The 20,129-nt window shown below is 29.6% G+C and overlaps 2 protein-coding genes across 2 annotated transcripts in view; both read left to right on the forward strand.

Annotated features, from left to right (window-relative positions):
- The window catches only part of tup (LIM1_Isl and LIM2_Isl domain-containing protein tup), a 53,708-nt gene extending 40,726 nt beyond the window's left edge, over positions 1–12,982 (forward strand). Inside the window, exons 2-9 of the mRNA XM_065500996.1 lie at positions 662–851; positions 3,869–3,999; positions 4,101–4,292; positions 10,473–10,593; positions 10,666–10,828; positions 10,978–11,193; positions 11,995–12,175; positions 12,248–12,982. Coding sequence (XP_065357068.1) covers positions 662–851; positions 3,869–3,999; positions 4,101–4,292; positions 10,473–10,593; positions 10,666–10,828; positions 10,978–11,193; positions 11,995–12,175; positions 12,248–12,582 — 1,529 coding nt within the window. The 3' untranslated portion in view covers positions 12,583–12,982. The remainder of the gene's footprint in view (positions 1–661; positions 852–3,868; positions 4,000–4,100; positions 4,293–10,472; positions 10,594–10,665; positions 10,829–10,977; positions 11,194–11,994; positions 12,176–12,247) is intronic.
- A 5,953-nt stretch (positions 12,983–18,935) lies between these two features.
- Positions 18,936–19,852, forward strand: mRpL13 (mitochondrial ribosomal protein L13). Its single transcript, XM_065499328.1, has 3 exons — positions 18,936–19,062; positions 19,133–19,256; positions 19,428–19,852. The coding sequence occupies exons 1-3, from the start codon at positions 19,039–19,041 to the stop codon at positions 19,814–19,816; spliced, it is 537 nt and encodes a 178-aa protein (XP_065355400.1). The 5' UTR covers positions 18,936–19,038; the 3' UTR covers positions 19,817–19,852.
- Positions 19,853–20,129: the final 277 nt, after the last annotated feature.

Below are 20,129 nucleotides of genomic sequence, written 5' to 3' on the forward strand. Positions count from 1 at the left end.
TGTGAATTTAAAAAAAATATACTAGAAATCAGCAACATGTTGCTAAACATTTATTAATTAACATGTTGCTCAACACTAAGTATTAATATGTATATTCATAATCCAATTTTAATATTATAAAACATAATTTCCGTACAAAATTTGTTTTATAAACTTGTAATAAATTTAAAAATTGATTTTGAATTAAAATAATGCCTTAATTGTAACAAAAAAGATTAACAAAAGAATTTTAAAATAATAAGAATTTCAATGAATTCAATTACGTTCCCAATCTATTTTTTTGTAAAAACTTTGTTAAATATTGATTTGAAAATATTGTTTTTTTTTACCTTTTAAAAACGTGGTTTATTTCCTTTAAATAAACCGGATACTTTTGATTGCAAATAAAAGCAGTTTAAGCAGGTCGCATATACGAATTCTAAAGCTTTCGATGTTAATGTAAGTTGCTTAAGTAATTCAGTATTTTTGAAAACATGCTGATTTTTGTTGACATGTCCTGTCAAGATTTTTACATCATGTACCTAAAATTAATAATATAATTATTATAAATATAATAAAATATATAATACATATGTACATATTTACATAATTCTGCTGTTAATATATGTAAATAACAATTTTATTAATTTTCTTTATTTTGTTTCTTTCTTGTCTTTTGCAGAAAAACAACGTCTATCCTTATGTGTGGGTTGTGGTGGGCAAATTCATGATCAGTATATCCTGCGTGTAGCACCCGATTTAGAATGGCATGCAGCCTGTCTTAAATGCCAAGAATGTCGGCAATTTTTAGATGAAAGTTGTACGTGTTTTGTGCGTGATGGCAAGACATACTGCAAACGCGATTATGTTAGGTAAGTTGGTATGAATAACAAAAGAACAAAATGAAAACTTTTTTGAAAATTGAAAAACTTTCTGTTACTAAATATCACTGCTGTTGATGGTGTGCATTGTGCATTTTGCATTCTGCATAGAACATGATAATTTTTAGACACATGCATTTTTCATAACAAACCACGCATTTTTGCAGTTAAAATTTTTTTTAAGTTTGCCAACGAAATCACCACAAAAACAATCAACCCACACTTGTGTTGGCTGGCTGGTATGAAGCACAAAACTCGCAACCAAAAAAAACTCATAAAAAAAATACTGTAGCTGGAAAAAAAGTATCATCCATCAGTCATGAGACTTTTTTCTTTTTGCATATACATGCTGTGTGTTTATTTAACAAATTAGTTTAGTTGTAGTAACTACTTAAATAAGCAACACTTTGTTTCGTTTTCGTTGTAATAACAAATTTGCTTTAAATACAAATAAAAATAATATACAGACATACATTTTTTTTTATTGGACAAATATTAGCCAGCTATAAAAAAGTATTTAATTATTTATGTAAATAAATGATTTCGTTTTTCTTATTGTTATTTAGATTTGCACGTGTGTTCTAGATTTGGGAAAGGGGGACGAAAATAAATATTAGATCTTGACAACAATTTTAAAAAATTTATTAAAATAAATCTTTATATTATAAAAAAAAAAAAAAAATTAACATAATTTTGGTCAAGCAAACAAATATCTATCAGCAACAATTTTATTATAACTCTGTCAGTAGTACTCTAACATAAAAGTCTCGAGCTGGCAACTTTATTTATCCTGAACAATAGCCATTTGTCTTAAGGTAGGGTCACACATGACCAATATTTGACGAAAAAGACGTAACCACTAAATAAAATACTTTATTTATTTCAAAAACTTATTTTACTTAGGATGATTCAAAACAAAAAAATAGTTTTATTTTATTTGATGCTGTTTGATCTTACAAAACACTTGTAAGAGTAAACACGTCAAACAAATTTGTGCTAAAAAAAGTGGTTACGCTTTTTTGGGCAAATATTTGCCGTGTGTGACCTTACCTTTACAGTTAAAGCTGCCTGCATTTTTTACCCCATTTTCTCAATCTCTAGTTATCGTTTTTCGTAACGATATACTTCCAATTAATATAATTTTTGTATGAGAACCATCAGTATAACGTCACGATAATGATACAATAATTGTAGAAGGTAGAATCACCAGTGAGAGTTTTCAATATTTAGCCCTATAACGTCAAACTTTGATTTTGAATTTTTTTCATATTTTCTTTTGTTTGAAGTTGCAAGAATTGTATAATTGAGAATTTATTTTCTAATGAGTGTACCTTATATTGTTGTGTCATGTCCACCATAAAAAATAACTAGATATTGAGAAAATGGGACTGTCAGTAGTACTCTAACATAAACAAACTTTAGCTGGCAACTTTATTTATTCTGAACAATGGCCGTTTTTCTCGCAGTTAAAGCTGCCTTTACACGATCACAATTTACGATACACTTGTGGGAAAATCCAATTCGCTTGTAGAATCTTTTTTTGAAAAGTTTCAATAAATTAAGAGAGCCATCCGTATCTCATATAAACATAAAATTTTGTCCTCTTAAAGCTTTAACACTTTAATATGATACTGTCTCAAAAGTGATTCTAAAATGTGATCGTCTAAAGTCGCTTTTAGCTACATACACTAATTTTTATACACTTCACCTTCGTGAGAAGGGTATATATAAGTTTGTCATTCCGTAAAGTATATATATTCTGGATCCTTATAGATAGCGCAGTCGATTAAGCCATGTTCGTCTGTCTATCTGTCCATCTGTCTGTTGAAATCAATTTTCTGAAGACCGCAGATATCTTCGGGATCTAAATCTTCAATAATTCTGTCAGACATGCTTTCGAGAAGTTTCCTATTTAAAATCAGCAAAATCGACCCACAAATGGCTTAGATATGAGGAAAAAACCATGACAACCTAGATTTTTTACCTATTTTTGACATATATCTGGATTAATAAGTCATTAATATAGTCAATATTGATATCTAATGATAGATATTTCAAAGACCTTTGCAACGACGTATATAAGATCATAGTAAGTTGGACCTACAATGGTTCAAAATCGAACCCGATTTTTTTTCACCAAAAAAAAGGTTTTTCAAATTTAAAAAAATTTTAATTTTTGAAATCTAAAAAAAGGGAAATTAAAATAACAATACGAAAAAAATTTTCCAAAAAATGAAAAAACAACTTTGGAAAAAAAAATTTGTTTACCTAAAAATATTTAAAATTTGTATTTTTAAGTATAATTTGGTGAAGCGTATATAAGATTCGGCACAGCCGAATATAGCTCTCTTACTTGTTTCTTACAAATTTGCCAATTTTATTCTCATTTACTTCCTGTTTAGTTTTAACTTCCTAAAACATATTGAAATCAAAACCAATATTTAACAAGATGTTTTTCAAACTACATACAACAAAACTATAAATTGTTTAAACAAACAGTAAAAAATAAAGTTTTTTGTTGAAATTTCTAGTTAAAAGTAACAAACAACTACAGGTGTAGCCATACAAACAACCCCACAGCTAGTCAGTCAGCCAGCAAATATTATTTTGTATATATTTTCTATGTAAATGTTTAAACATTTTATTAACATCTTAACCATAAAATAAAACTAATAAATTAACACTTTATTTTATGATTGATAGTGTATAGTAGTAATAAAATCACAATAACAATAAGCTAATAAAAAATATTTATTTACATAATGTATAATGTATAAAATGTTTATTTAATAAACAATGCGAGAGAGAAAAAAAGCAAATAAATCAAAAACCTCTGCAAAAATTAAATATTTATACTTAATGTATGTATTTGAAAAAAAAAAAAACTTCTTATTGAACTTGAAATGTTTTACAACATATGTATGAACTACTTACTGCCAAGTATTTATTTACCTTTGATAACTTATGTAAAATTATTTATTTATTTGTTTATTTTATTCTTGTTACAGATTATTTGGTACTAAATGTGATAAATGCGGTAATTCCTTTAGTAAAAATGACTTTGTGATGCGTGCTAAAACGAAAATATTCCATATAGAATGTTTTCGCTGTTCAGCATGTGCGAGACAATTACTGCCAGGTATTTAAACGATTATTATTTACATTGTTAAAATTACATAATCTTTTTTGTAAATATGTTTTTACTGATCTTTGTTTTATTTTTGATCGAATTGATTACAGGTGATGAATTTGCGTTAAGAGATGGTGGCATTTTATATTGCAAAGAAGATCATGATGTATTAGAAAAATCCTCCCAAAGTAGTTTAACTTCATCCTCTATAGAGAGCAACAATAACAATAGCTGTAGTAATAATAACAATCATTCAAGTCTTAGTAATAATAATCATTCCAGCGAATTGGGTTCAATGTCAGGTGAGTCTATAATTAATGCTTACATAATTGTTATACAAATATGTAGCTATTATTACTTCAGTTCTTATATCAACAACAGCGTAATGTATGTTTTGTATTTTAGGGAAGTTTAAAAAGTTGTTTTGTAGTAAGCAAATATTGGCAACACTTAATAAGAGTGATGCCAGTCATTTACTCAGAACTTTGCTATTGTTACGAAATTGTACTTGAATTCAAATATAACGATTTTAACGGCTTGTTTAAACTTGCATAATGCCTCTCAAACAGCAGTGCTTCCCAAACATAAACATTGCTGTTGAACAGACAACATTGAATAAAAGCTTTGAGTTGAGCATTGTTTGCAAGTATGGCAACACTAAATGATTAATGAATAACATCGAAAGCTCTAGAATTCGAATATTCTAGTTTGAAGATCATTGTAGAAATAGAGCTTTCTAGATGGTATATAAATTGCGTATGTAAAGTAAGTTTAATTTGAAGCATCGTTAAGTAAAGATATCAACTGCATTGCCAGTGTATACTTGTACATTATAAAGTGTGTGTATTTTTGCGAATTTATAAACGTGTATAAAAACACTGAGAGACTATTTCATTCTGTTGTTGTACATTTTAAATAAATAAAGAGTTGTTACAATTTTATACTTCTAAACTTCATGTTTTCAAAAATACTGAATTACTTAAGCAACTTACATTAACCTCGAAAGCTTTAGAATTCGAATATACGAGTTTTGACCTGCTTAATTAATTTACAATCAAAAGTATTCGGTTTATTTAAAAGAAATAAACCACTTTTTTAAATGGTAAAAATGTAACCCTATATTTGATTGTATGTTGAAATAAACCACTTTTTTAAAAGGTAAATACGTAACACTATATTTGATTGTATGTTGATCTTGATATATTTGTTCAACTCTCAAAATTCCTAAACGAGTAAATTTTGTTCTAATATTCATTTAAGCTCTGACATATGCCCGTAATTTCAACAAATATATATCTATCAGGGCTTAGTTACTTATGGAGTAAAAATATTTGGTAATTTTTACCCGTAGATATTGATTTGAAATTAATGTAAAGTTACCTTTTAGGTAAATTTATTCGTAAAATATAAGAAAAGCTTCCGATCATCATAAAATTTGATGACATGAATTCAGTATATGTAGAACTTATGGGATCGAAATTATTTGCATTATATAAATTAAACAGTTATGACCGATATAGTCCAATTTCGGGAGGACATTTGTATGGGGGCTAGGTGAAATAATAGACTGATTTCAGCCAGTTCCAATAGGCTTCGTCCCTGTGAAACAAAGGTATGTACCAAATTTTTCCAAAAAATATCTTCAAAATTGCGATCTGTACGTTTCGCACAAGGTTTACATGGCCAGCCAGCCAGATGGACGGACATCTTTTAATCAACTGAGTTATTTCGAGTCGATCGGTAATTTCGAACTTGGGAATTTCTTAAACACTTTTGCTATTAAATTATCTTGTCTTGGAGTAGTTTTAATCAATGTTGTCTTTCTGCACTTTTATAGTTTATCGATCAAGTCAAGAAAATCAATAAAATTTCCCAAAACTATATTCCGCTGATCGAATTTCTTTCACAATTTCTAACTAAATAAAGCCCTCTGTTAAACCCTATGAAATATGTAACAATTTCTGCCAACTACATATATATGTATCTATGTTTTTAAATACATATCTGTACATATGCCCATAATTTCCGTCCTTTTATCGCTATCTAAAGCTGTAACATATGAAAAACTATGTTTTTTTTAAACACATGCGAAAAATTCTTAGAAAAAATTACGAAAAAAAAGCGAAAACATTTTACTACAAACAAAACAAGCCGAAGCTTTGTACTCGTAACAACTAAACATAAAATTGATAAAACAAAAGCAGAAACAAGACAAAAAAAATAAAAAAAAAAAAATAAACAATCGATAATAATACAAACTAGCAACAAATAATAATAGTAACAACAACATCAGTAACAAGAGCAACAAATAAAGATTGTGTTTGTTTTTTCCTTAACTGTGACATATTGTGCTGCATATGTCGCACAACAAATGTCACACCATATCGCGGACATAATCTATTTGTTTGTATCTCTATCTCTATCACCATCGTCATCATCACCATTGCCTGCCATCACCAACAAACGTAGCAACAACAACAACATCAAATGACAGCGAAGGTGTTTAGAGCAGCCACAACTAGAAACAAAACCATGGTCGAATATGGTTTTTTTGGATGGGGGGGGGAATTAAAAAATAAAAACAATACCGACAAACTTAGCATGTATTTATTGCAAAATGTTAAATATGACAGATACGAGAAGATAGAACAAACAGCACATCACAGACAGATTGGCAGACTTGAGAAAAAACCGAAATCCTAGTCGAATTGTTTAAACCCTATTTCTAATAAAAAATTCTATAGATTATTTGCTATGGATTTACATTTTGTAATGAAAAATATTTAGCCTATTGAATTTAACACTTTATTTTTTATTCAAATTAAATTTTTATTTAATTTAAAACTAATTTGGCATCACTGCTACAGACATTTCATGTTGCCATATGTTAATTATTGTTGTTGTCACCAACTAAATGAAAAAATGTTAATATCCAAATCCTTACAAGCTGCAATATATGTTAGTGACTTTGCAAATTATTATAATTTTTTATTTATTTAAGTCTTTTTTCTCGTAAACAAACTGAATAATATTTGCCAATAATCTAACAGCTCAAGCACAGCACCATTTCATTCTTAATATTCAAATGATGATGATGATGATCATTATTAGCACAACAAATGACGATGATGATGAACAAAATATTAAAAAATAAAGACAGCCGACTTCAATGTTCAAATATAAATACAAAAACTACAAAAAGCGTAAAATCAACAATCATATTCCACAGTCATACAACAAATGTTTGGTTATTGCATTCAAGCGTGTATCTTTATTTTTTAACCAAAAAAAAAAAACAGCAACAACAACTTCTTGAGAAATTCAGTTTTTACATACATACATACACACCAACAATAACAACAATAGGTATTATATGACGCGTGATCAACGTCACAAAAAGGAACTGACTGATCAGATCACGCCAAATATACAACAATCTTCTTACGAACACACACAAAATATGATGAGAAAAATCAATCAATCATTTGATCAAATCAATGATAGATTGATGTTAAAACACAAATGTTTGTTTGTATGGATGGATGTTCATATACAATGTTTTGTTGTATTTACTATTTATTGATGCATGTTTCTACGTTGCCATCTAGACATGATAAAAAAAGTTGTTGTATTTGATTTTCAATCTGTATTTATTTGTTAAACTATTGAAATTTACTACAAATATACTGTGTTGACTTGACGACTGTCTTTGACAAAATATGGCGGCATAATATTGTCATGATAATAAAAAGGCGGCAATGTCTTTAAAGTTTTTTCTTAACAAAAATAGAAACAAACAAATATGTACTATGTAGTTGTTTTGAATGTTAACAATTTAGAACATTTTATTGTGAAATAGAAACTTTACTCGTATTAGTGCATTAATTTATATTATCTTTATTAAATTGAAATTAAATCTATTCAATATCCATTCACTATCAGAAAACCACAAACGATAATCCTGCCTCTAGGAATGCAAACAAGATCTGGGGGCTAATTACCGCAGTCGAACACTATTGAATACTTATTCGAACGTGTGAGTTTTTTTATTTTTGGTATTCTCTTATACGATGTCCAATCAAATGTATAGAAAATTAAAATGATTGTGCTCGATCGAGTTTTTACTCGAACGCTCGAAATTTATTTCGATTACGAGATACCATTTTTAAAAATATTGATTTATTTTATAGAAAATTGTAGCATTTGACAACATTTCGTAAAACATACAAAATAATTGCATAAAGAATGCTAAATTTCCATTAAATAAACACTCTAGTTCAGGCGCGGATCCAGGTCAACCATTTGGGGGGGGGGGTTAAGAATTAAAATATGTTCTACATTTTCCTTTTTATTCCTTTTTTTATATGAAAACTTTTCGGTTTTGGGGGGGTGAAATAGGAAATTTCCCCCTCTGGATCCGCGCCTGCTCTAGTTGTATTATTAAAAAAGTACGGTCCAGCATTGATTTTCCTACTTTTTTGAGAAAGTTCAGATCAATTTCCTGCCATTTTTGTTTAATTATCATTTTCAATTTTGTCATTGCCTTTATGCTTTGATTCTGGGCATTATTTGGGTAAAATTTATGGGTCATGTACCCTTACTAATTCTCCAGTCTGCAAGCCGGATAGTTCAACTGAGGAATGTTATGTGAAACGTGAATTGCGGCATTGTCTTGTTGAAATAAGCAATATTCATCCATTTTTTCCAGCAATAACTGAGATGAGGTATCTTTAAAAATTCATTACAAATTGTACTGATCACTTTTGTTAAAACAAAACATATCCTTGCTTTTACAACAGCATAAAAAGCTGGCCAAAGAACAACACTCCCTCAACCGAAATTGATTTTCGACAATCGAATCTCATTCGACCTCAAGTCATGCCATTTGAGAGTTGTTTTGTTGGATTTTTTTATTGACATTTCTCTCTCCTTTCATTGTATATAATTCCGAAGGCCCCAGATATCTACGGACACCGAACTTATACCAATATATCAGATATACGGTGTTGAAAATCAGCAAAATTCATCTATAAAATGCGAAATATTAGTATAAACCCGATTTTTGGAAATATTTTTATAGGTACATATTTCTAAAGGTATTTATAGACGGCAATACTGAGTATTAATATTTGTCAAAAACTCAAGTATCATAATACAATTTCATCGTCTAAACAAAATTTGTATTAGATTTTCAAAAAATACAAATGATTTTTTTTGATTTACGGTCGAAATTTATTGAAAATTTGTTTAAAACAATTCAAAAACTTTTTATTTTCATATGTATCGGGTATGTATTTATAAAAACAAATAAGGCAAATAAAAATGACAAGAAAATATAAAATAAAAATAAAATTTTCAGAAAAATATCAATCAACAAAGAAATAAAATATTTGTAATACTATCGTGTAAACAATAAATGTTTTTTCGAAACGATTTTTTGAAATACCGACTGATTTCAATAATATTTTAAATTTGCAAAGTGTTAATACTCAGTATTGCCGCCTATAAATACCTTAAGGTCATTCCAAAGAGAATGCAAATAATATTAAGTGAATTAAAATTGATGTACGTTGAACTACGGATTTCTCCGATATCCAATATAATTTCGATTCGACCTTTAAAAAACCGGAATTGATTGATTTGCTTGCAATTTTGCTTTTTTTTTAATAAATTACAATCATAGTTAACAAATTAAGAATCTTTTGGTTTGTTTTTTATCTCGTATTTGATTTCCCCTTGTCAGTTTTTTTTCCTACTTTAAGATCTGTAGATAAAAAATTGACTAAAGGAAAAAGCCCGCAATTAGATAACAGCATGTAATTAGCTTGTGAAACAAGACTTAATTAACAATGTTTTTTGATTGTTTTGAAACAAAACTAAGATAAAATTAAAAACGAAAGACTTTTTTTTGCACAATACCAGCATGAGTAGCGTAAAGTTAACAAAGTTTCCTAACAGATATATTCCGATTTTATATATAAAAATAACACAATTATATATTTATTCCCTTAAATACATAAATTACTTAAAGTTCTCCAAAAAAGCAACAAAAAAAAACAACAGAAAGAAGAGTCGAAACAATTGATCTTTGTTTTTCAACAAAAACACCATACATATTCACTTGTTTGTCTGACAGTTGGAATTCACTTTGAAGTTGACTGTTGAAAGTGCAGGGAAAACTGCTGAACGCTTTTGTGCCCATCCATATATTGGCGTCAGGAAAAACAATTTATCAACATGTGTTGTTGATGCCACATAAGTACAAAACAATGGGAACGACCTGGTGTTAAAGCAGCCACAAAATGCACAAAAATTTATAATTTTAGATATTCATTGATTGATTTTTCGCACATACATAGATATGTACATAAAAATTTGCGTACGCTTTGATGCCGCTGCTGTTGTTGATATAAAATTGAAATAGTTGATTAAAAGCCAGCATGATTAAAATGTAGATTTTTTTGGTTTTTGATTTTTTATAGATTCTGGCAGCGAATCGGGCTCACATAAAAGTATTAGGGAAAAAAGACCATCGGGACCATCGGATGGTAAACCAACCAGAGTAAGAACTGTGCTCAACGAAAAGCAATTACATACATTAAGGTAAGTTCAAAGGCACTTGGTATTAACTTTCTCTACTCTACAAAACTAATTATTGTCTTTCATTAATTACAGAACCTGCTATAATGCTAATCCGCGACCTGATGCGCTCATGAAAGAGCAACTGGTGGAAATGACAAGTCTTTCACCACGCGTCATACGAGTGTGGTTTCAAAATAAACGCTGTAAAGATAAAAAGAAAACCATACAAATGAAATTGCAAATGCAACAGGAAAAGGTAAATGAACTTTAAATTGAAAACAAAATAAATATTTATTAATAAACGGAAGTGAATGATTAACATGTTTTGCATTAATTACAATGCATGTTTGCACAATGCAGCTACTAATTTGTTAACTTGTTTTGTTTCTGTTATTCTTTTTGCAGGAGGGTCGCAAACTGGGCTATGGTGCTATGCAGGGTATACCTATGATAGCCAGTTCACCGGTTAGACATGATTCTCCTTTGAACCTGCAGGGCATCGATGTGCAAACATATCAACCGCCATGGAAAGCTTTGTCCGACTTTGCCCTTCATGCTGATCTCGATAGCAATGGTGCCATCAACACCCATACACCAGCATTTCAACAACTAGTCAATCAGGTAGGTCTCCACCAAAGGTTCAAAAGAATTAATTCCTAATTCAATATACAAAAACAAATTACATTTTATATGTTAAACATTCCTTTAATGAATTCATTACGAATTAATTCATAGACTTAGTTCATTAGTATTTCAAAAGTATTCATTCAAATCATTCCATAGAAAATTTATTCTTTAATTAAATCCTTATTGAATTATTTAAGTTTTCTTAAATTTAAATCCATTACAAATTAGCTTTAAATATTTAAATATTGAATGATTGAATTTTTCTTCCATTCAAATCTATTACAAAAATACTTTAGAACTGTTTTTATACCCTTCACCTTCTGATCATATAAATCTGTTTCATACAGGTTCTTATGAGCGGTTAAAGACTTTTTAAAAATTGATCCCGTTTACAATTTCCATTCCGATTTTTTAATTTATTGGATATTTTTCTTTCTCATTTTTTTAATAAATGGAAAAACATTTGTCTTTTTGTCTGGCTTTCGTTGGATTGTTAACAATTTAAAAAAAAAATAATCAAACAAAAACTCCGGAATATCCACCATTTTCATAACACGATTTTCGGAATACCGCTTATTCAAAATATTTTTCAATTAAAGACAATCAGCTGATTACGAAACGATGTAAATTTGTTAACTAATCAAGCTATAAGTCGAATTTAAAAATAAAAAGTATAGAAATTATGTACATATCTGGTATAAGCTCATAAAATTGCGGACCTTCAAATCCTTAATATAATTTCATTGTTCATGCTTGCAATATATTAAATTCAATTTTGTTTTCCTTCAATTTCAGATGCATGGTTATGATATGAATGGTATGCCACCCTTGCAGGCCCATCAACAGGGACCACACCCGCAACCACCAGGTCATCAAATGAACGGGCCACCCGGTGGCAGTATGGACTCAGGAATTACCTCACACCATCATCCGGACAGTACAGATTCCTATGTGACCTATCTGGAGAGCGAAGACAGTATGCCAGCCAGTCCATAGAAAAACGAATGCAAAAGTAACTAATGTGCTTCTTTTGTTGCTTCACAAACAGAAACCAAACTAATGTTGACACCATCATCATCCACCTCCTCCTCCTCCTCCAATTGTGCATCAGCAGCATTATCGGCCTCAACGTCAGCCACCACATCCATATCATCACCGCCTACAACAAGCTCTTTTGGGTTTGCCGTTATAAACAACAACAACAGCAGCAGTATCCACCATAGAAATAGTGACATTTCCTGTATCTCGGCACCTATGCAAATGCCTTCGGCCACGGAGCAGTTATTGCAGATGCTACAAAAAGTAACCGGCGGTCCGACATCACCACCATCACAACAAACGCATCCATTAGGCCACATTACAAATTCAACCGGAGTGCTGTGAACTTGATGAGTGCGTAATGGCGGTCAAAATCAGGGCCCGTGCAATACAACCAACAATTAATAATACAAACACATTTTTGCAAATCATCCTCGTTCTCTCACACACCCTCTCTCTATCTCTCTCTCTTTTCAACGAGATTGGAAATTTGTTTATTTTCAATTTCTATTTGAAATCTAACCTCAAAAATTGTACCAAAAATTTAATATTTGAAATATTAGAGGAAATTAAGAAAGTTGATTAGTTAAACAAGAAAATATTAACAAATAAAAAAAATTAGGGACATTTAAATTTAGACTTCAATATTGTTGTTTTATCATTTTAATTTGTAACAGTTTTCGTTTAAACAGAGCGAAGAAGTTTTAAAATCAGTTTCTTAAAATAAAATGGCTTCTTTAAAGTTTTTTTTTAAATGTTGGCAATTCCAATATGCTCTGAAAATAAAATGTTAACGTAAAATTCAAATCTCTCAAAATTTTAAACAAAACTGTTACAAATAAAAGAACACAAAAAATGGATTTGCGATAGATAAACCTTTATCTAGAACAAACTCTGAAATGTTTTAACAAACTTTGAAACAAAAAATATTTATTATTTTGGTATAAAAACAAGCAAAATAAAAAGAAAAATGTTAAAAATGAATACAAAAATGCTCACTCACTTAAAAAGTTAAATATTTTTTTCATAAGTAAAATCAATTTGTAAATTTATTATTAAATCTATACATATTTATGTATGTATTTTTAAAACACGTCATATTTCAATGTAAATATTTTTTTTTAATTTTTTGTTTTGAGTTTAACACTTTAAATGTTTTTGTTTATTGAAAATCCCAAAGTTAAAATCATCTCCTAACATTTTTTTCTACAATATTTATAATGAATTCAAACCAAACAGAAACAAACATAAAACAAACATATGTACTATATCGTCGTATTCATTATAAGAAAAAAAAAACTAATTGTGTATTATATATAAAAATATAATTATAAAAACATTAAACAACAACAACTAACTTGACTTAAAATAAAACAAAAGAATCTTATAGTAATTATTATAAAACAAATTAATTAATTAATTAAATAAATAAACAACATTGTAAAATAGTATTATATAAAATTATTATTGTTTTTCTTTTTCTAATTTCCTTTCAATTTTAGTTATTCGAATTGATTTATTATTATTATTATTACTATTATTATTATTATTATTAATTTAATTAGAGATTTAAGTAAATAAGTACTACAAGAAAACAAAAACAAACAAAAAAAAAATACAAATAAATAAAACAAATGTTTATATATTCATAGTTATGTAAAAAATAAAACAAATAAAAAACTTAAACTCTGTATTTTTAACTTCATTTCTGAAAATGGAAAACAAATTAATTTTTAGTATTCATAGAAAATGTTTGAAAATTTAAACAAAAAAATAAAAAAAACTATATTAACAGACATTTTCCGACTTTTATTAAAGGAGAGTTTCGAATCGAATTAAAAATGTTAGAACAAATTTAACATAACGTAAACAATAAGAATTAGTGAATTCACAAGGTATCCTTTCATGTCATAATGTTTTAATATTTCACAATGATTCAAAATGTCCTAGAATAATATTACTCTGCATGCTATGGTTATTGTGCTGTCGTATTCAACTAGCAGATACCTGCGCCGAATGCCTAAGAGCCGAATAATATTAGAACATTATGATAATATGAAAAGATAGGATAAGTAATATGTAAATTCACGAAAAGTAAACAAATAAGGCTATTTAAGACATGTAAGAGAGCTATATTCGCCTGTGCCGAATCTTATATACACTTCACCAAATTATACTTAAAAATAAAAATTTTTAGGAAAACAAAATTTATTTTTTTCCAAAGTTGTTTTTAAATTTATGGAAAAAAATTTTATAAACTAGAAATCAACATAAAAAATACAATAATTTTCATTAAAAACATAAAAATTTACATAATTTCAATAATTGTACGAAAAGTATCACCCAATATTAAAATAAATTGCATTTAATATGTAGTAGATACTCCTTTCAGAGCAATTCCAACATTTAAATGGCATGGACCAGCTTTGTTGTTGTCAGGGAATGCAAAAATAAGCAAATTTTAATGGATAGAAATAAAACAAGTAAGAAAGTATGGTCGGTCAAGCCCGACCATATAATACCCTACACTAAGTAAAAGAGCAAAAACATTTTTCTTTTAAAATTTCAATAATTTATATTTTTGAGTGATTTTCGGAAGTGGACCTTATATGGGGGCTATGACCAATTATGGACCGATCACCATGAAATTAGGTCGTGCGATTTGTGTCTATATGAAAGTTTACTATGTTGAATTTTGTGAGATTACCAACATTTTTAAGCGATTTATGCACGTTAAAGTGATTTTCGGAAGCGGGTCTATGTGGGAGCTATGACTAATTATGGACCGATCGTAACAAAATTTGGTGACATGAATTTTGTATATATAAAACTTATTTGGAGCGGAATTTGTGGAGATGCATATATAAATTAAATATTAATGACCGATAAAGTCCAATTTCGGAAGGACATTTGTATGGGGGCTAGGTGAAACAATGGTCCGATTTCAGCCAGTTTCAATAGGCTTGGGCCGAAAAAATAACATCTACCAAATTTGATCGAAATATCTTCAAAATTGCGACCTGTACTCTGCGCACAAGGTTTACATGGACAGCCAGCCGACCAGTCGGACGGACATCGTTTAATCGACTCAGAAAGTGATTCTAAGTCGATTGGTATTGTAATATGCTTGCACGTATTTTTCATATGTTTTACAATTTTCAAATATCTGCCTGTTTCTTGTTTGTATGATTTTAAAATGCATTTGCTGTTTTCATATTAACGATCTTAGTTTATTATTTTGCTAAGCATACGCCATCTATATGTAGAGATACTTTTAGTACACATATTGGTGAATCTTGTAGTTGACGTTTACCTGTGTATTTATCAAACTTGTTTTAACCTTTTTGGGGACAAAATAGCAAACCTTCGTTTCGCGCCAACTTTTGAAGCTTAAACCGAGCCTTCGTGGTAACGAAAACGCCATTTGTCGGCCATTATTTTAAAACAGTTTGCAAAGTCATAACATTCGATATAATGACTTAAAATTTGAATCAGATTGAGTTAACATTGTAATTTGCATATGTCTAAAATCTAATAAGCACGCATAAAAATAAAATTTGTTACTAGTGTATTATTGTGGCTATTGGACAGTGAATAACCGAACCCCCCTAATTTTCGACGAGCAATAAGGCCGGTGTAAAAGCGTGCTACCTATTCATGAGTCCTCATCTACATCTGCCACTGTGTCATTTTATTTAGATTTTCGATGATACACGTTACAGTATACTTTAAGATATATGTACTTTATGATAATATTTTTGGACGTTATAAACATCTGCACAATCGCATAATACCCTCCCCACTATGGTGGTGTAGGGTATAATTATTATCTACAAAATGAAGGAAAAAGTCTAACTGAAATCAGTGATATTGTAAAAAGACCACGCTATTCCATTCAGTACGTTATTCAACTTTTCTGTTTTTGACAATTACGTCTCTATTACTACACACAGCCTAAAAAGTGAGTAAACACCAGCGAATATTTTGATTGTTTTAGGATCATGAAAATCATTATAGTCCGACTTAAATCTTTTTTCACAACCGAATCTATTATTCAACTCAATCTCCAACAAAACGAAACATTAAAATTTTAATCGATGAATAAATTTTAGAATTTTCATTATCTTAAAAAAAATCAAATATTTTTTGGTGTATACTCACTTTTGAGGCTCACTGTACGTTTATACGTATCCTATTCGCAAATAAAAATAATTTGAAATTAACTAACTCATATGTATATACAGAGTTATACAGTTTGGTTACGGAAAATTCTTATTTTTTTAAATGCAAAAATGAAAGAATTAAAAATTCATGTTTGTCTTACAATTCAATTAATGCAAAAACGCAAAAACATACATAGCTGAATTGTTAACCAAAGGTTGACTACAGCAACACTAATAAAATGATAAATTTGTAATAATAAGAATACACATACATATATAATAAAAATATTTGAAATTTCGTCTAATTTACAAATAATATAAATATGAATTAGGCTTCCCATATTCTAATTCCTAATAATAGTAAGTGAAATAGATGATATTTACAAATAGACCTTGACAATGAAGATTGTTGATGACGCCCTTGGCAGGGTAGAAAATAAAATGCATTCCAATTTGCCAATTGTCTAAAATTTTAGTATTCAATGATATTCTTTGAATTATTACAAATAAATTGTAATAAAAATGAACTTAAGCCTAATTAAAAATTTACTTTCAAATTATTTAAAAAACGATAGAAAAACTAAACATTAAAAAATATGGCAATGTTTAAAATCTTATTTGCAAATAGTCGTTAATCAGGAATTGTTTTCGTGAGTTTAGCTATTTGCAAATAAAAAATAAATTCACTGTTTATACGGCAAATTTTTCTACTTTCAATATATTTATTTGCGAATAAGTGCGTATAAACTAGAGGGAAAACTGTAGGAGGTATTGACATAATTTTTTATATTTTTATTCTCTATTATGATCTCAATAAATCCCAATGTGATGATCAAAAAATTCTGAAATTTGTTTAAAAAATTGTTTAATAATTTGAAAATGGAGATTCGAAACAGCCGTTAAAAAAATATTTTTTTTTTTTTTGGCCATACCTGCGAATAGGTTAACGGAATCCTACGAAGACAAAAACTCAAACACAAGTAAATACGGATATATTTTAAATAAAAATTACCTTTTATTTTATTTTTTCTCGAAATATGTTAATTGTTATTCCCAAATTTCTTGTCAAAATGAGAAAAATTAATAGTAATTTTTAAAACTTCGAGACACTTTCGGCACGGGAAGGCAAAGTTCGATTTTTACACTAAATGACACAATTCTAGACATGAGCATCTATAAAAATCGGAAATCGATTTTGAAAAACCACCCTATTGTGCACATACCTCGGCCTGGGAGTATAAAGGACATTCTTATCCCAATTTCTGGAATAGGCACCTCCATCCTTTCTATCCCCTTTTTTGGACAGATGGATAGCCCCATTAAACCAAAGGAGGCATTATCATCAGATTCCATACTGGACGGGATTGAAAAACCAAAGTTCCTCAGGAAAATGGGTCTAGGGGTGTAGTAATTAATATAAGCAGGCAGATTTTAAATACTTCCTATTATGCAAGCCTGTCCATAAGATCTATAATTCCATGCGATGAGCCTAAATGCCGTGTTTAATGCCAGCTTGGCCCTTAACCTTAAGCGACTTTGTCGCGGTAGTACGCAATGCTCCTGTTATCAGGGTTGCCATAATTCTTTCTCAACACCATTTCAAAGAGTATACGGTTAGGGGCTCTATCCAAAGCCTTCCACCAGACAGAGGCCCCATAGAAAAATATCGGTTTAGTAAACGTGTCGACTAGCCATTTTACGTTCCGGTTAGAGGCCCTATCCAAAGGCTTCCACCAGACAGAGGCCCCATACAAAAATACATTAGGGATCTTAGGGACTCATTTTATAAAACGAAGCGTTTGGAAGCGTAAGCAATTCGTATGAAGAATACTGGGAAAAGAGTTTAAAATTTGAATATTTTCCATACAAAATTCGTTTAACGTTTGTCGTTGCGTTTTATAAAATGAGGTCATTAGTCTTCATTGAGAACAGTACAAGTTTAGTATTGCTAGGATTTACACTCAAACCACTATCGATGCTCCATCGATTTAGTATTTCGAGTGACGTCTCCAGTAGTTGCGATATCGTGATGAATCCCTGGAACTACCATTGCTACATCATCAGCATAGGCGACAGTTTGATAGTTTAGGGAATCTAATTTCTTAAGCTGACAATTCAAGGCAAAGTTCCACAAGAGTGGGGATAGGTAACTCACTGGGGAGTGCCTCTTTTGGCACATCTAGAGCGACTGATTGGATTGATTGATTGAAAAAAAAAATCCCAGTTTGGTGAATAAAAAATTCAGTTAATTTTAGAAATTCACCACAATAATGTTGTAAATATTGTCAAGGTTATTGCATATTTATCATCCTAAAAGTAGTCAATGTGCTTTTTATTTATTACGGGGTTGCTGATAAATTCGAAGTAAAATAAAAATACAAATTTAATGACAACAGCGCCATCTATTAACACTCAAAAGTACTTATATTCATGGTGTGAATATTGACTAATTAATTTTCCACATTCTTTTTTTCATTATTTTCTAAACACTATTTTTTGACATTTATGCCTATGACTTGGCAGCACTGGCGAGAACTGTCATTTTTAGTAAATACGGCAATGAAAAGTGTGTGAATTGCCGAAAGTTGTTATTTAATAAATTATTTTTTTAAAAAACCTCAATTAAATATACAATAAAATGTCTATTGCAAAACGCGTACAGGTAAGTGATATATAGAATTACAAAATGACAACAGCAATTTCATAAAAGTCTCTTTTTACATCTCATATAGCAATGGGCTACATTCGCCAGAACATGGCACATTTATGATTGCACTTGGCAAAATCCATTCGATTCAGCCAAATTGATTTCCAGACACTTACAAGGCCTGCAAAAACCAATCTACCATCCAATGAGTAAGTGCTATTCTAAATCCTCTTAAGTTTATTTATAAGAAATATTTTTGAAAATAGTGTTGCATATGATTATGTATTGAAAATAAAAAATAAAATAATGACAAGATTAATGAATGGTAAATAACAATAGATTATCTGTAAATTCTTTAATATTTTCTCTTCATTTTGCAGATGATTGCGGCGATCATGTCATTGTTATCAACACAAAAGAAATAGCTTTGCCTGGAGATGAATGGGTGAAACGTGTATACTTCCATCACACTGGCTATCCAGGGGGTGCCAGCTGGACTCTTGCATGGCAATTACATGATAAAGATCCCACTATGGTCATGAACAAAGCGGTCTACAATTCAATGAAGGGAAATCTTCAACGTCGTCACACTATGCAGCGACTTCATTTGTTTGCCGACGATAAAGTTCCTGAGGAAATTTTGGCAAATGTAACAAATCAAATTAGGGCACCACGTGAAGTGCCACAACGTTTGGATCACATCGATAAGGAAACTTTAGAAAGCTTCCCTTCAATTATGGATTATCCAAAAGATTATATTTTACGCTAAACTCCAATAAATATGTTAAATTGTGTTTTTAATTAATTAACCTGGATTTTATTTGAATCAATGGTTTTGATTTATAAATTACCGCCAAATCGATTCAGTGAGGAATATTAGATTTTTGTGGATTTTTTTGAAAAATGAGTTATGTTACATGATTTGAAACGGTACTTAAGATTGATTTTGATGTATCTTTCAAAAATATTCTCGTTTGGTTTAAGCCCAATAAGCATTTTTACTGGAATTCAAGTTGAAAGCAAGTGTAATTCAAGCCTTGAATTATAGTCAAGCAATTGATTTACAGTTGTATTACACTTTA

Source organism: Calliphora vicina, chromosome 2, assembly GCF_958450345.1.
Source record: "Calliphora vicina chromosome 2, idCalVici1.1, whole genome shotgun sequence".
Taxonomy (NCBI): Eukaryota; Metazoa; Arthropoda; class Insecta; order Diptera; family Calliphoridae; genus Calliphora; species Calliphora vicina.

Bases quoted from the DNA above. Each gene is read 5' to 3' on its own strand.
- mRpL13 (XM_065499328.1), top strand. From the start codon at position 19,039: ATGTCTATTGCAAAACGCGTACAG. The intron at 19,063-19,132 runs GTAAGTGATATA...CATCTCATATAG, and splicing joins CTATTGCAAAACGCGTACAG to CAATGGGCTACATTCGCCAG. The intron at 19,257-19,427 runs GTAAGTGCTATT...TTCATTTTGCAG, and splicing joins ACCAATCTACCATCCAATGA to ATGATTGCGGCGATCATGTC.